Genomic DNA, 16,217 nt, shown 5'->3' on the forward strand with positions numbered 1-16,217 from the left:
GAGACGAGAGAATTAGAGAGACCAGACTGTGCAGATGCTCAGAGGAGGAGGAGCTGGGGAGGCCATGGCCAGAGAGAGAGGAGAAAACAAGAGGGCTGATGTCACTGCAGAGGAGAGAGAAGACTGCTTCCCAAAGATGAATTTGGTCAGTTGGCTGAGAGTTTCTGATGGGTCCAGTCAACACGGGGGCCACTGATGCACCAGGGACATAGAGGTCAAGACCAAGGAGAGGAAGCGGAGACCGTGTGTGGGGTGGCTGTCTTCTCCTCACTTTGTAGCCATGTCAGCTATGAACTTTTTCCATCTCTTCTCCCAAGTTGTCGTGAAAGTCTTTTTCTCAGCCTCTGACAGAGCGCTGTACCTACGGGAAGAGGAGGAGCCTGATCAACCATGGGAAGGGGTTAGCAGATGGGGTGGGAGTCTGAGGGGACATGGGGGCCTTACAGAACACATCTCTCCCAGTGTCTAAACAGGAACGAAACAGTAGTAATGTGGAGCAGACCCACAGAAGCCATGGGGGGGTATCTGCCTCAGACTCTAGAGAGGCAAACACAAGCTGTGGGCTGGAGGGAGACAGGGGCCTGGCCTGTGTGCAGGATACTCACCTGATGGAGTTCACGGCCAGCTGTTTGAGGGTCTTCAGGTCGGCAGTCATCCCCCCAATGCCCATGAAGGCCTCATAGAAATCATAAGACAATCCTTTTGTACCAAAGACAGCTGGGTCATCAGAGCTGATTACCATGGGTTGCCCGATGGCCATCAGGGTGGAAACAGGGTGGTTTCTCAAGTCAGATACCAATTTCAGGACCTGCCCAACAGGAGGCAAAGGAGAAGGGCAAGCTCTGATCCATAGTCAGCACAACGGGGGTGAGACCTTGAGCGTAGGCAGCTCCTTCTTATCCCCCTCACCATTCTGAGCATTGGGGTGACTTCTGGGCAGAGTTACAAGGAGTCACAGGGACAAAGCCAGTCCCCACGCTCTTCTTGATGTTCTTCAAGTTTCATCAGCACCATACACATTCGGTCTGAGTCACTCTGGGTCCTGCTCAGAGCAGCTCTCCTGAGCACAGCCAGACAGCAGGTTCATAAAGGACCCCAAGAAACAGTCTGAAGCAGCAGTATCTGAGGCTCACCTCACTGGCTGCCCTCAATGTCCCTTTTGTTTTGTCCACAGTTGTGCCCCAAACTCTACCCCATGGGCTACCTCATTATTATGAGTGGTTTAGGCAAAAGCCCACACTTAAATAACAGGAGGGGGAGAGTAGAGGAATAGATAAAACAAGTGAGTGAAAGAGAGAGAAATTATACAGGAAAAGGTTTGAGAATCAGAGCAGAGGTTGAAGTTAGGGGAGATGAGCATACTGGATTGGTCCCATGAGTCATGCATACCTGGTTGGAGATGGGGCAGACTTCTATGGGGATGTCTTTTCTCCAGGAGAAAGCCATGACTGCTGGATGTTTGTTCAAAGTAAATCCATGGCCGATTCTGGTAGTGTTCAATATTAGGGCATCCAGAAGGTTTCTGTCTATGGAAGTACCCTGCCAGTCTGAAGATAGAAGGACAACTTTCAGAGGGGAGGTGTATGGATCTGAACCACAGGTAAAAGCCCCCCCAAGCAAGAAAATGATGAGCAATTAACATTTTCCTTATCACAGTGCTATTAAATTTAATTGGCAAGTCAATGTGTTAATTTATAACTCCAACAGGAAGTTGAAACATACACAGGTTTCACATATTGGCCAAGGACATTCAACTAGTATCAAAATTGAGTTTTTTAAACCTTGGCCTATCTGACCCCACAGTTCATATTCTTTCTTTCCTTTTTTGTTTCTAAAACTATATTCTGGGACTCTCAGTTTATGATCTTTACAACAATGTGTTACAGTTTCTGTCTCTCTTTTTTTTCCTCTTTCAAAGTTAACACTAATGTTACAGCCTCTCTTATTCATGACATCAGTAAAATTACCTGTATGTACTTAGTTTATATATGTAACAGTGCTCTTGAGATATTATCACTTGCTAGATCACAGCAGACATTCTTGCTTCAGCCCCCAGCCACGCCACCACACTGCCTTGTTGCCAGCATCCACCTCAGAGAGGGAAACAACAACCTCTGACTCTCCAGCCTCCCTTGCAGCCAGAATAGTCCTGTGGCTGCACTGGAAGGTCACTCTGAGCTCCTCCCAGATAAAAAGAGATGTGCTGGAGGGAATGTCTCCTCTTTGCGCCACTGGACGTGACTTACAATGAAGTCGCATCTTAATGTGACTTCACTATCCAAAAAACACAGGGGGAAAAATCACCAATTCAATGAGGACAGGAGAGATGGATTTTTTTTTTTTTTTTTGAGACAGACCCTCAAGCTGTCACCCTGGGTAGAGTGCCATGGCACCACAACTCACAGCAACCTCCAACTCCTGGGCTCAAGTGATTCTCCTGCCTCTGCCTCCCAAGTAGCTGGGACGACAGGCACCCGCCACAATGCCCAGCTATTTTTTGGTTGCAGCTGTCATTGTTGTTTGGTGGGCCCAGGCTGGATTCGTACCGCCAGCTCAGGTGTTATGTGGCTGGTGCCTTAGACACTTGAGCCACAGGTGCCAAACCTTGAGACAGAGTCTTTTAAGCTGTCGCGCTGGGTAGAGTAGTATGGCATCATAGCTCACAGAAACCTCCAACTTGGGTGCAAGCGATCCTCTTGCCTCAGTTTTTCCATTTTTAGTAGAGAAAGTGTCGAACTAGATCACGGCAGACATTCTTGCTGGGGCTGGTCTTGAACCCATGAGCTCAAGCAATCCACCCGCCTCGGCTTCCCAGAGTGGTACGATGACAGGCGTGAGCCACTGTGCCCGGCCTGAGAGACTGATTTTATGTGAAATAATAAATGGCCTTATTGTAAAACCTGTTTGATGAGGATTCCATTCTTGCAGCTAAATCACCCTAACTGATCCACATATAAAATATGAAAATTCCGGGCAGCACCTGTGGCTCAGCGGGTAGGGCGCCGGCCCCATATGCCGAGGGTGGCGGGTTCAAGCCCAGCCCCGGTCAAACTGCAACCAAAAAATAGCTGGGCGTTGTGGCGGGCACCTGTAGTCCCAGCTACTTGGGAGACTGAGTCAAGAGAATCGCCTAAGCCCAAGGATTTGGAGGTTGCTGTGAGCTGTGTGACGCCACGGCACTCTACCGAGGGCGATAAGGTGAGACTCTGTCTCTATAAAAAAAAAAATATATATGAAAATTCCTTTTTCTATTACAAATAAAATTCCCATGACCAATTAGGGCATGTATTTTAGGTGGATTTTCACTGTTTTTAAAAAGACTTCTTGGGCAGCACCTGTGGCTCAGTGAGTAGGGCGCTGGCCCCATATACTGAGGGTGGCAGGTTCAAACCCAGCCCCAGCCAAACTGCAACAAAAAAATAGCTGGATGGGCGGTGCCTATGCTCAAGGAGTAGGGTGCTGGCCCCATATGCCGGAGGTGGCGGGTTCAAACCCGGTCCTGGCAAAAAAAAAGAAAAAAATAGCCAGGCACCTATAGTCCCAGCTACGTGGGAGGCTGAGGCAAAAGAATCACCTAAGCCCAAGAGCTAGAGGTTGCTATGAGCTGTAACGCCACAGCACTCTATAGAGGGTGACAAAGTGAGACTGTGTCTCTAAAAAAGAAGACTTCTTGGCTGGGCATGGTAGTTCACACCTGTAATTCTAGCACTCTGGGAGACTGAGGCAGGTGGATTGCCTAAGCTCACGGGTTGGAGACCAGCCTGAGCAAGAGGGAGACCTCATCTCTAAAAACCAGGCATTGTGGCGGTGCCTATAGTCCCAGCTACTCAGGAGGCTGAGGCAAGAGAACCATTTAAGCCCAAGAATTTGAGGTTGCTGGGAGCTATGATGCCATGGCACTCAACTGAGGATAACAAAGTGAGACTCTGTCTAAAAAAAAATAAGTAAATAAAAATATTTCTTCTTTTTTTAAATAAGGACATTACTTTAGGCTATGAAAGACACAATTCCTGGCAAAATCATCTCCAAGGACCATACATCCATCTTGGAAGTTGGTTAGATCCTGCCTTACAACTGTCAGAATTATTTCACACAGGTAAGTATGATTTTCCCAACAAGGCCACAAGCTTTTCAAGGTTAACCATTCCCTCCCCCAACCCTATTCCCCAGCAAACAAGTCTTTAAATCTCCTAGAGTACACTTTAATCTAAATTGGATCTAAATTGACTTGAAATGTCAAGAAAAAGAGATTAATGCACAGGACCCCTTCCTCTGAGAGGCGTAGTGCTAAGGCAAGGTTGGGAAATGCAAGCTGCCCACTGCTCTCTCTTTCCCTCCTTGGTCTCCTGAGGGTAACAGGCGAGACACAGCAGAGAGCTTCCCCTATGATCCAAGCCCCCAGGCGAAGAGCCTTCCCCAAATCTTCCTTTTGATCTGAATCACAGCCAAGCTCTTGTCTTCATTAGGGTTCACACATTTTAAGGACTGGAACATAGGGAGGGGCTGAGAGATGACAGAACAACGCCATCAATTGCACTTTGGGGACTAAAGATGGGCCTGGGCTGATGGCATTTCAGGAAGAACAGTGGTCAAGGCTGCTTAGGGCAGGGCGGGGTCTCCTTTTCAGCGCTGATGAGGGACAGAACCTCCTAAGATGGGAGAGGCCTGGTTCTCTACCCTCCTCTGCCAATTTCCAGCTGTGTGACTTGGGGCAAGTCTGTTGACCTCGCAAGCACAATTCCCTCACACAGTGGAGTTCATCAGAAAGGAAAGGGCTCAGGGCGGCGCCTGTGGCTCAAGGAGTAGGGCGCTGGTCCCATATGCCGGAGGTGGCGGGTTCAAACCCAGCCCCGGCCAAAAGAAAAAAAAAAAAGAAAGGAAAGGGCTCAGATTCATACACATTGTATTCGTGTGTCAAAATATCACATGGACCCCAAATTATATGTGACTAGGATATAGCAATTAAAAAACAGTATTCATGCTTGGCCTTTGAAAATATATATATATATTTTTTTGGTTATTGGCCAGGGCTGGGTTTGAACCCGCCACCTCTGGCATATGGGACCGGCGCCCTACTCCTTGAGCCACAGGCGCCACCCTGAAAATAAATTTTTATAGCCAATGTTGGACAATGTAAGTTTGCAAGATGATGCGCTCCCCATGGTTCAAGGTCAGACTCCACTACTTACCAGCTTTTTAACCTTGGATCAGTAACACTCTGTATTTGGAGCCTTAGGCTCTTTATCTATGAAATGATAATAAAAACACTCTGTAGCAGGTCTGGGGTAAGAATTAGAAATTATATAGGTAAAGTGCCCCCACACTGTTATTATCAGTGTTTTTCCTTCCCCACAGAGCTGCTGTGAGGATTGAGATAATGCCTAGAAAAGTACTGTGAAAATGGACAGGCTACGAAGCAACCATAGACTGCAGCCAGGAGAGGTGGGACCCTCCAGCGATAAAGGCTCCTGCTGACCCCTCCACACTCGTGGCTTGTACCCTGCTGTAGCCTCATGCTCACCTGTCTCCCCTGCGTGGAAGAAGTAGGGTAGTTTGACACCACGCTTGACAGGAATCATCAGAGCCTCCTTTAACTCAAAGAGGGTATGGCCAGTGTCCTCGTGCCCCACCTGCAGGACAGAGAAGAGGGACGTGGAGCATGATCCAAGCGTGGCCCACGAACGCCCTTCCCTGTGCTCTGCACTACTGCTTGCAACCTTTGTCACGCAGCCTTCTGAGAAGGCCCAGTGATACAGCTGGGGTAGAAAAGAGAGCACAGCATTGCCCTGAAACAGTTGCCCCCTTATTCAGAGGCCCGCACCTTGGATCTCCCAGTACTGCCCCCAGTCTCCTCTCACAGCACCTCCAGGCTCTGGCTTCACCCCTGGGTTCCTGTCGATGAGGAGAGGAAGTCAGGGCATCCCTGAAATCTGCCCTTAGATCTCCTAGTCTTGCACAGAGAAGGGCAGAGGGAGGAGCCCCTGTCTTCTTAAGAGGCTGGACTCCTTGTGCAATTGCCAAGAACCCCCAGGAGGACACACCTCTGGGCTCTGGTTATCCTGATATCAAGAGTTGGGTTTTTTTTTTTTTGTTTGTTTGTTTTTTGAGACAGAGCCTCAAGCTGTCACCTGGGTAGAGTGCTGTAGTGTCACAGTTCACAGCAACCTCCAGCTCTTGGGCTTAAGTAATTCTCTTGCCTCAGCCTCCCTAGTAGCTGGGACTACAGGCACCTGCCACAAGGCCTGGCTATTTTTTTGTTGTAGTTGTCATTGTTGTTTGGCAGGCCCAGGCTGGATTCGAACCCACCAGCTCTGGTGTATGTGGCTGGAGCCTTAGCCGCTTGAGCTACAGGCACCAAGCCCTGATATGAAGAGTTTAAGCACAATCTCAGGTAACAGAAGAGGGAGTCAGGGTGTCTTCCAGCCAGTGGGCCAAGTAAATGAGAATCTTTTTTTTTTTTTTTTTGTAGAGACAGAGTCTCACTTTATAGCCCTCATTAGAGTGCCATGGCATCACACAGCTCACAGCAACCTCCAACTCCTGGGCTTAAGCAATTCTCTTGCCTCAGCCTCCCGAGTAGCTGGGACTACAGGCGCCCGTCACAACGCCCAGCTATTTTTGGTTGCAGTTCAGCCGGGGCGGGGTTTGAACCCTCCACCCTCGGTATATGGGGCCAGCGCCTTACTGACTGAGCCACAGGTGCCGCCCGTAAATGAGAATCTTAATGAGATGGAGGAGTTGCCACCTAGGAAGTCTGGCCTGGCTGTGGTTTGATTAGGGGGGCGTAAGGGACAGTGACAACACCTATGGATGTGCAGCTTCAGAAATAGATGGGGAAGCAAATGGGACAGAGAAAAGGAAGGAGGCTCGGCACCTGTGGCTCAAGTGGCTAAGGCACCGCCACATACACCTGAGCTGGAGGGTTCGAATCTAGCCCGGGCCCGCCAAGCATCAATAACGGCTGCAACCAAAAAAAAATAGCTGGGCATTGTGGCGGCCGCCTGTAGTCCCGGTTACTTGGGAGGCAGAGGCAGGAGACTCGCTTGAGCCCGGGAGTTGGAGGTTGCTGTGAGCTGTGATGCTACAGCACTCTACCCAGGGCGACAGCTTGAGGCTCTGTCTCAAAAAAAAAAAAAAAAAGGCAGGAAAAATGTTACATTGAGGATTGAGGATTTGCCCAGGCCTGGCCCTGTCATGGACTCTGCTTCCAGACGTTCCCCCTATTCCATGTACTACAGGGGGCCAATAAGGGTTCTAAGAGCCAGTCCGAGATGGGCAACATGGAATAGAAAAAGGGCAGAAGGCAGGGGAAGGGGGATGGGACCATATTTATTGTCCCCACACTCTGAACTCAATCCTTATTCTGGAACTTTCCTTGTTAGTCATCTGTCCCCCTTCTCTCTCTTCTCTCGTGACTGCTGTCCCCTAAGATTCCAAGCAAGGGCCAGCACTAAACTCTGGGTAGTCCTGGCAGGTCAGTGGCCTGACCGGGTTGCAGTGGGTGCTGCGGACACATGGGCTCCCTGCACACAGAGTTTCCTGTTGGGCCTGGATAGGTGCCTGTGTGCCCCCTTCACAGACAGCCTTTCTATTCACAGAATTGTTACCAGATCAAACCCTGCCACCATCTTGGGGAACTTGGCTCGAAGATCCATGGCTTTTCGGACAGATTCTGCGATGAGAGACACATCTTTGGATCTAAGAGAGATAGAGACACTAGGAGACAGTTCCACTTGGCATTAACAGTAATAAACCCCAAAGGGCTCCCTCAATGCCTGGCACCACTACTGCCCATATGACCCCATCTGCCCCTCAGCTACAGTGACCCTGAGAGATATTTAGCCCAAATCCATTCCTATCAAGGACCTTTGCTGGCTGCAGGGGCATCAGGGGATTCACAGGAAAAATCTTATTTGTCTATGTTTGTAGGTGGCAAAGTGGCCTGTCTGAGACTTTCCCTGCATCCCGGTGGGGTGGGTCATGGAAGCAGACACAGTATGGAGGCCAGTTCTCTGTCCACTGGACACCTGTGAAAGGCCACAGGTCACTCTGGGCTCTGACAAGGAGTTTGGACCCGGTAACCATCTGGCCACTTGCTGATTAAGTCAGCAAGAGTCTGGGCACTCCAGAAACCCCGCAGGGGTGAGGCAGGCAGCATAACACAAAAGATGAGGTCTGGTGCAAGTCCACAACAAGACGAAGGTCTCTGCCAGCTGCTGGCTCACCTGTTCCAATCCTCAGTTTGGGGGGGACTGTGCTATCCTGGCAGCCCCCCACCCTCCCCCAACAGTTCAGGGGAACATGGGACCACTCATCCCCTCAGCTCAGCTCTCTCTCCTGCAACCAGCCAGAGAGGCAGCAGCTGGCACTGGGGAGGTGCTGAGTGGAGCCAGCTGGGCTCCCTCCTGGGAACACCAGCATACAGGCGAGGGGCTCAGCTCCTGCCACCCCCAGGTCCCACAGGAAGGGAGGGCACTTGGGGGGATATGACTGCCTTCCAGCGCCCACCCAATCCCATTGGTGCTCCTCCCCACACCCCAACCTAGAGCAATCCTATTTGGCTGCTGCCCTGTTACACTGGCCACAGATGGTCACAGCCTTAGACCGGCAGCTCTTCCACATCCAGGGAGACCTGCGAGACTAGTAAAACCAGAATGACAAATAACCTACAAGGGGGACGGCACCTGTGGCTCAATGGAGTAGGGCATGGGCCCCATATGCCGGAGGTGGTGGGTTCAAACCCAGCCCCAGCCAAAAAACTGCAAAAACAAAACAACAAAAAAAAATAAACAAATAACCTACCAGGGAAGGACAGTGGGACGTTCACCACCCCGTAAGCCAGGCCACATATCTGTTACTGCTGTGGGGTCCCTACATGCAGACCTGACCCAGTGCCACTCAGGCCCCCACACGCAACCACACAGAGAACAACCCCAGTGGCAAATGAAACCAAGAAATGGGCCAGTTATCCAAACATTCAGGCAAAAGCAGTAGGCCCCCAACTGAGTCACGGAGGCCAATCTGGAGTCAGCCCAGAAACAGCCGAAGAGCTGTCGTAGTACTTCATTTCAGTCTGACTGTGAAGACCCACACTAGAAGTGGTCTCAGGGATAGATCCTGACTTTTACACTCGTGTACAAGTGCACATGCCGAGGCCATCACTCTCTGGCACCTGGCCCAGGATCTCTAGCCCACCTAATACCCCTCACCCCTCTCTCTCCTCTGCTCCACCTCCTCAACCCAGGGCCTCTGCCCACACCCCATTCTCCCCCCTCTACCAGCTTCAGCAACAGTTCCTCTCACCTGTGATCTGTATAAATGATTTTGATTCCAATAAACTCTGGGTGAGTTTTCACAAACAGCTCAACCACTTCCTTGTAAGTCTTCACTGCCCACTCCTTGTCGTGGATCTCCCCGTTCAGCTCGTACACCTGGGAGGAAAGTACAGCCCGAGCAGGCGTCAGAGGTGAACAGGGAAAGACATCACTGCCAACCGCCTGCCAGCTCTGAAGCCAGCTGGACTCACAGTCATGGCCCCTGACATCTTCTCTGCTGCTTTATCAAAAGTCCCAGTCCCCAGGAGGATAAACTAACTCTCTGACACCTGCCTGTCTCATTTGCTGGGTCTCTGCACCTAGAACAGTAGGTGCTCACTAAGTATTTGTATAATAATGATTGAAGAACAGAGGCTGGGCGCTGTGGCTCACACCTGTAATCCTAGCACTCTGGGAGGCCAAGGTAGGTGGATTGCCTGAGCTCAGGAGTTTGAGACCAGCCCGAGCAAGAGCAAGACACCCGTCTCTAAAAATAGCCAGGTGTTATGGCGGGCGCTGTAGTCCCAGCTACTCAGGAGGCTGAGGCAAGAGGATCTCTCAAGTCCAAGACTCTGAGGTTGCTGTGAGCTGTGATGCCAAGGTACTCTACCAAGGGCAACAAAGTGGGACTCTGTCTCAGAAATGAAAAAACAAAAGAACAATGATTGAAGAACAGGTCAGAGCTGGAAAGAGGACACAACCAGAAAGAGTTCCCAGAATCTGTGTGTCTCCCTGCTATCCTACCCCTCACTTCCTGCCTCTGCCCCACCTCCTGGGGGCCACCTCCAGATGGTCACTGCCACAGGGCAGGTGGAAGAGCTGGGAGCGGGTGGCAGGTAAGACAAAGGAGAAAAGCTGAGGGAAAAGAGATGCCTAATGGTAAGGGGTGTCAGGAAGACCCCTTGATGCCTCAGGCAGGCGGGTATCGAGCCAGGCCACAGTTTCCAGAGAGTCAGATCCCTGGGACCCTCTGCCCTCCTGTGTTACTGGGCCGTGTCTTTAACCCACACCATGTGGCAGTATGCACGAGCAGTTCAGGGTGAGAACAGGGTGTGGGAGATTTTGCAAAGACTGTATGTAGGGCAAGGCAGTGTAGGGGTCCAGTTTCTTCCCATGGCCCTTAATGAAGCACCTGTGATGAATAAGGAACTGGGCTAAGCACTGGGCAGGTAACATGGGCTGATAAGATAAGGTGCATGTACCTGCCCTCCAGGAGATGACAATCTAATCAGAGAAAGACTAAAATAAGTATGAAATACAAGTACATGGGAGCTTGCAGGAAACAGCAATTCATTTTAACTGGAGAGAGTCTGAGAAGGTTGCCAGTCTCTGGACCCAGGGAAAATTAGCTCTGAGCAGAGCTGGGTATGCAGAGGGTTCAGGGAGCCAGGAGCTACTCCTCATCTTAAAGCAGAAAAGTCCTTTCTCCTCACTGGAGGAGGACCATCTGTGCCTCATCCTCCTGCCTTCCTCTGTAGGCAGCCCCCCCAGACCAGCAGAGCACTGTTCCTGCCCTTTGGCCTCCGGAAGTCCTGCTCTGCTGCCTGGTTGGAGAGGGCAGCTTGGCCCTATTGGTCTTTGCTGTTTGTTTCCTCGGCCACCACCTGGGGAAGCCTGGGACATCAACAACCCCACAGGGCTACCCACAGCCAGGGCACTGGGCTTACTGCTCTGGGGTGGAGTTCCTCCAGCAGCAGACATGCTATTGCTATTTACTGAAGGGACTCAGACTAGGCCACCCCCAGATAGGTCACTTTGGCACAAGGGTTATTTTGAACTGGAGGCAACTAAGAAGTAGCCAATGCAGGGGCAGCACCTCTGGCTCAGTGGGTAGGGCGCCAGCCCCATTTACTGAGGGTGGCAGGTTCGAACCCAGCCCCAGTCAAACTGCAACAACAACAAAAAAAATAGCCAGGCATTGTGGTGGGCGCCTGTAGTCCCAGCTACTTGGGAGGTGGAGAAAGGAGACTCGCTTGAGCCCAGGAGTTGGAGGTTGCTGTGAGCTGTGATGCTACGGCACTCTACCCAGGGCGACAGCTTGAGGCTCTGTCTCAAAAAATAAATAAATAGGGCGGTGCCTGTGGCTCAGTGAGTAGGGTGCCGGCCCCATATGCCGAGGGTGGCGGGTTCGGACCCAGCTCCGGCCAAACCGCAACAGAAAAATAGCCAGGCGTTGTGGCGGGCGCCTGTAGTCCCAGCTGCTCGGGAGGCTGAGGCAAGAGAATCGGGTAAGCCCAAGAGTTAGAGGTTGCTGTGAGTGTGTGACGCCATGGCACTCTACCCGAGGGCGGTACAGTGAGACTCTGTCTCTACAAAAAAAAAATAATAATAAATAATTAATTAATTAATTAAAATAAAAATATCTGGGCCTTGTGGTGGGCACCTGTAGTCCCAGCTACTCAGGAGGCTGAGGCAAGAGAATTGCTTGAGCCAAAGAGTTTGAGATTGCTATGAGCTAAGATACCACAGCACTCTACCCAGGGAGACAGATTTAGACTCTGTCTCAAAAATAAATAAAATAAAAATAGAAAAACTAGCTGGTTATAGTAGGCCCCTGTTGTCCCAGCTACTGAGGCAAAAGGATCTCTTGAGCCTAAGAGTTTAAGGTTGCTGTGAGCTATGATACCATGGCACTCTACCTAGAGCAACACAGTGAGAGACTCTTTCTCAGAACCAAAAAATAAATAAAATAATAATAATCATTTTCAGATATCATTTGTCATTTTCACGCTCATCCTCTCCTGATATACAATAGCTTTTGTGAAGCTGCATCATGTGTGATGATGTCATCATGACAGATAACAGACTGTGAGCTTATATTTCAAAAACGTCTCAATTTTAATATCAAATATAGGACATATCAATAGATATGATCCACATAAATAAAAGCTGTTTGAAATCCTCAAAAATTGGGGACTAGAAAGTTTGAGAACCATTGCATTAATCCAGCCTAGAATTGTCCCCTGCAGCTGTCTTGACATTAGCCAGCTGGCTTAAAGCAGAGAAAAACAGAGCCCTGTGGGTCACCTGCCCACACACCCCAACTGGAATAGAGATTCCCTGAGGACAGGGTCCCTGCAGTTGTGATCTCCCCACTTCCTCTCCTATAGCACCAGAGTAGGTGCTACACAAATAAATATTAATTCAAGAAGAGCAGAGTCCACAGTCATTTTTAAAGGGATGAAACGATATTTTAGGGAATGGATGGATGAAGAGTGAACAGACAGTCATGGGGGTGGGGGAATGTGCCGGCAGACAAAAGGGAGGAAGGGAAACAAAAGAAAGAAACTTAAAAAAAAAAAATCTAGCCTGTGGCTCAAAGGAGTAGGGCGCTGGCCCCATATGCCGGAGGTGGCAGGTTCAAACCCAGCCCGGCCAAAAACAGCAAAAAAAAAAGAAAAAAATCTACATAGCCAGGTGTCCTGGCGGGCACTTGTAGTCCCAGCTACTCCGGAGGCTGAGGCAAGAGAATCGTCTAAGCCCAGGAGTTGGAGGTTGCTGTGAGCGGTGTGTGACACCACGGGTGATAAAGTGAGACTCTTTCTGTACAAAAAAAAAAAAGAAAACTACAAGTAACAATTCTGCCTAAAAGAAGATCCCTGCAGATTAATCAAGCATGGAAAAATATGCAAATGTACAAGCAGAGGCCTAATGAGTCTTACAAATGGCAGTGGCTCCAAATCATGAGTCCTATCATTCCCATGCTCATCACTGGAGAAGCTGGGACCCAAGCCTTCCAGGTTCCACCCACGCTGCTTGTTGTCATAGCACAGAGCCCCAGGTGGGTTTGGCTCTCAGGGCTGCAGCCCCATTCAGAGCCTCTTCCTAGTCCCCCAGGGCCCTGTAAATCACCTCGGAGGCTGTCCATGCCCTCATTCCTGCAGCTCTGGCCTCTCCAAAGAAACAGCAGCCTTGAAGGGAATGCTTAGCTTGGGACCTGAATGCTCCACAGCACCCCACTAGGAGGAGATGGAGGCCTCCTGGATGGGGAGACGTCTAGCTTTTCCCAGCCTTCCAGCTAGCGGGTTAGATGCCGCTAATGAAGCAAGAATTTGAGGGAAGAGCTTGGCTGGTTTGGGGGTTCTGTCAGCCTTCTGGATTCATGTTCCCAGTGGAGCTACAATCTGTCCCACATCAGTCATACCTCATAGGGTTTTTACAAGGATCAAATGAGTTAATATTTATAACACATTCAGAAATGACAGTTATTAATAATGTTATTAGTACAAATCTATCACCAGATCTAGAAAAACTCAAAACCTGCAGTTTGAGGCCAGTTATGGTGGCATCCCTTATAACCTATAAGACCTTGACCCAAACCCTTTGGCCTTTTCTGAGTCTGTAATCCTAGCACTATGGGAGGCCAAGGCCAGTGCATTGATTGCACTCACAAGTTCGAGACCAGCTAGAACAAAAGCGAGAACCCATCTCTACTAAAAAATAGAAAAACTGGGCAAGAAGATTGCTTGAGCTCAAGAGTTGGAGGTTGCTGTGAGTTGTGACGCCATGGCACTCTACCCAAGGTGACAGCTTAAGACTCTGTTTTAAAACAAAACAAAACGAAACAAAAACTGCAGTTAGTTGTTCTAACAAGATGTTACTAAGAATTTAACAATTTGCGGGCAGCGCCTGTGGCTCAGTCAGTAGGGTGCCGGCCCCATATGCCGAGGGTGGCAGGTTCAAACCTGGCCCCGGCCAAACTGCAGCCAAAAAAAAAAAAAAATAGCTGGGCGTTGTGGCGGGTGCCTGTAGTCCCAGCTGCTCAGGAGGCTGAGGCAAGAGAATCGCTTAAGCCCGGGGGTTGGAGGTTGCTGTGAGCTGTGTGAGGCCACGGCACTCTACGGAGGGCCATAAAGTGAGACTCTGTCTCTACAAAAAAAAAAGAATTTAACAATTTGCAAGCATAAGTAGGTGGTGTTAGTCATTCATCTAAGACTAAGTGATACAAAAAGCTGCTATCTCCATGTAAAAAGCCTTGACTTAAAAACCTACTGAACTCAATTTTGATAATCTCAACTTTTTTTTGAAACAGAGTCTCACTCTGTCTCTCTGGGTAGAGTGCCGTGGTGTCATCACAGCTCACAGCAACCTGAAAACTCTTGGGCTCAAGCAATCCTCTTGTCTCGGCTTCCCGAGTAGCTGGGACTACAGGCACCTGCCACAATGCCCAGCTAGTTCTTCTATTTTTAGTAGAGATGGGGGGGGGTCTCTTTCTTATTCAGGCTGGTCTTGAACGCCTGAGTTCAAGACTCCTGAGTTCAATCCAGCTCCCTTGACATCCTAGAGTGCTAGGATTGAAGGGGTGAGCCAGTGGGACTGGCTGACAATTACCTCAAATTTTAACTATAGTTTAAATAAAGGACTGTAAATTTGTGGGGAAATTATTCAAATGACATACTACTTACATAAACCAATATTACTAGTTTTGCTGTCTATGATATTATGGAGATGTAGAATTTTTTTTTTTTTTTTTTTTGTAGAGACAGAGTCTCACCTTATCGCCCTCGGTAGAGTGTCGTGGTGTCACACAGCTCACAGCAACCTCCAAATCCTTGGGCTTAGGCGATTCTCTTGACTCAGCCTCCCAAGTAGCTGGGACTACAGGCGCCTGCCATAACGCCCGGCTATTTTTTTGTTGCACTTTGGCCGGGGCTGGGCTTGAACCCGCCACGCTCGGCATATTGGGCCGGCGCCCTACCCGCTGAGCACAGGCGCCGCCCGAGATGTAGAATTTTGAGGCTTGAAGTAACTGCAAGGACATCTGGGAGCAGAGTTGCTTGAGGTCATACATTTGTTATCAGCCAGTATCAGACCAGACACTAGACTCGGGCTTCTAATTCCCAATGCATTTAGCTTTCATTACTAGAGCACCATTCACTTACTAAATTTGGAGCTTCTACTGAGTGCCTATCATGTGCAGAGAGCTTCATGTCACAATCTTATTTAATCTCAAAGCTACCCTGGGAGTTAGGTCTCATTTTACAGATCAGGATGTGGAGGCTTAAGAAGTGAAGAAAGTCAGCCCCACTGCACAGTTTTGGGCTAGAGAGCTGCCAAGAGTCAGATTCCTGCTTGCCCAGAGGAGTCTCCTATCACCTGGGGACCCTGCCCATATGAAAGTGACACTATCACTAGAGTGACAGTCCCAGGGTCTCAGTGTCTGTGCTCTGGCTTACATTTGAATCACACAAGAAGCAGAAAAATGCCTAGGTCCCACCTTAGGCCAATCAAATCAGAATCTCTAGAGTAGAAGCTGGGTGTCTTTAAACCTCCTCAGGTGATTCTAATGAACAATGTACAGCTAGGTTTAAAAGCTACCATTCTGGGGACTTGACAGACACATGGTGGGGTGAGTGTTGTCATAAAACGTAAGAGGGTGAATGTCCTTGCAAAGTGACACCAACAACATGAGACAGTGGTCATTTCAGCAGGGAGCCAGATGGAATTTTCAAGGGTTAGCCAAGAATCCAGGCAAAAGCACGTGACGGGTGGGAGGAGGCCAGGGAGCATCAGAAATACTTGTCATACAAGTGACAACATCCAATAAAATGAGAACCACCGTCATAGCTTCACTTTGCCACAATGTGTCTCTCCCTCAAGATCTCCCATCTAAATGCCAGCGGGACAATCCCCTGTGGATAATCCTCTCCGATCTTAGAAGGGCTCCAAGTTAAAATACTTGCCAGGACCCAGTCTGGGCCTCAGATTCTGGCTGTGGGGGAAGGGACCGGAGCCCAGGAGATAAGACCCGCCTAGCAATGGTTGCCATGGGCAAGGAGCCTTTGTTGTGAGCATTAGTAACACAATGGGACGCTGAGCAGCCCGGATAGTCCATCAACATCATCCTCAGAGCTGAATTAGCCCAAGACTGAGCAGGGGGAGGTAATGGGCTCAGAATTCCGG

At 49.6% G+C, this 16,217-nt stretch overlaps 1 protein-coding gene across 2 annotated transcripts in view; it reads right to left on the reverse strand.

Moving 5' to 3' along the window:
* Positions 1-204: 204 nt before the first annotated feature.
* The window catches only part of ADA2 (adenosine deaminase 2), a 35,916-nt gene continuing 19,903 nt past the window's right edge, over positions 205-16,217 (reverse strand). For both annotated transcript variants that reach the window (XM_053557727.1, XM_053557725.1), the window contains 6 exons: positions 9,304-9,431; positions 7,608-7,698; positions 5,522-5,630; positions 1,390-1,547; positions 606-808; positions 205-361 (listed from right to left, as the gene is read on the reverse strand). In XM_053557727.1, the coding sequence (XP_053413702.1) occupies positions 268-361; positions 606-808; positions 1,390-1,547; positions 5,522-5,630; positions 7,608-7,698; positions 9,304-9,431 (783 nt within the window). In that variant the 3' untranslated portion in view covers positions 205-267. The remainder of the gene's footprint in view (positions 362-605; positions 809-1,389; positions 1,548-5,521; positions 5,631-7,607; positions 7,699-9,303; positions 9,432-16,217) is intronic.

This window comes from Nycticebus coucang, chromosome 12, assembly GCF_027406575.1.
Source record: "Nycticebus coucang isolate mNycCou1 chromosome 12, mNycCou1.pri, whole genome shotgun sequence".
Lineage (NCBI taxonomy): Eukaryota > Metazoa > Chordata > Mammalia > Primates > Lorisidae > Nycticebus > Nycticebus coucang.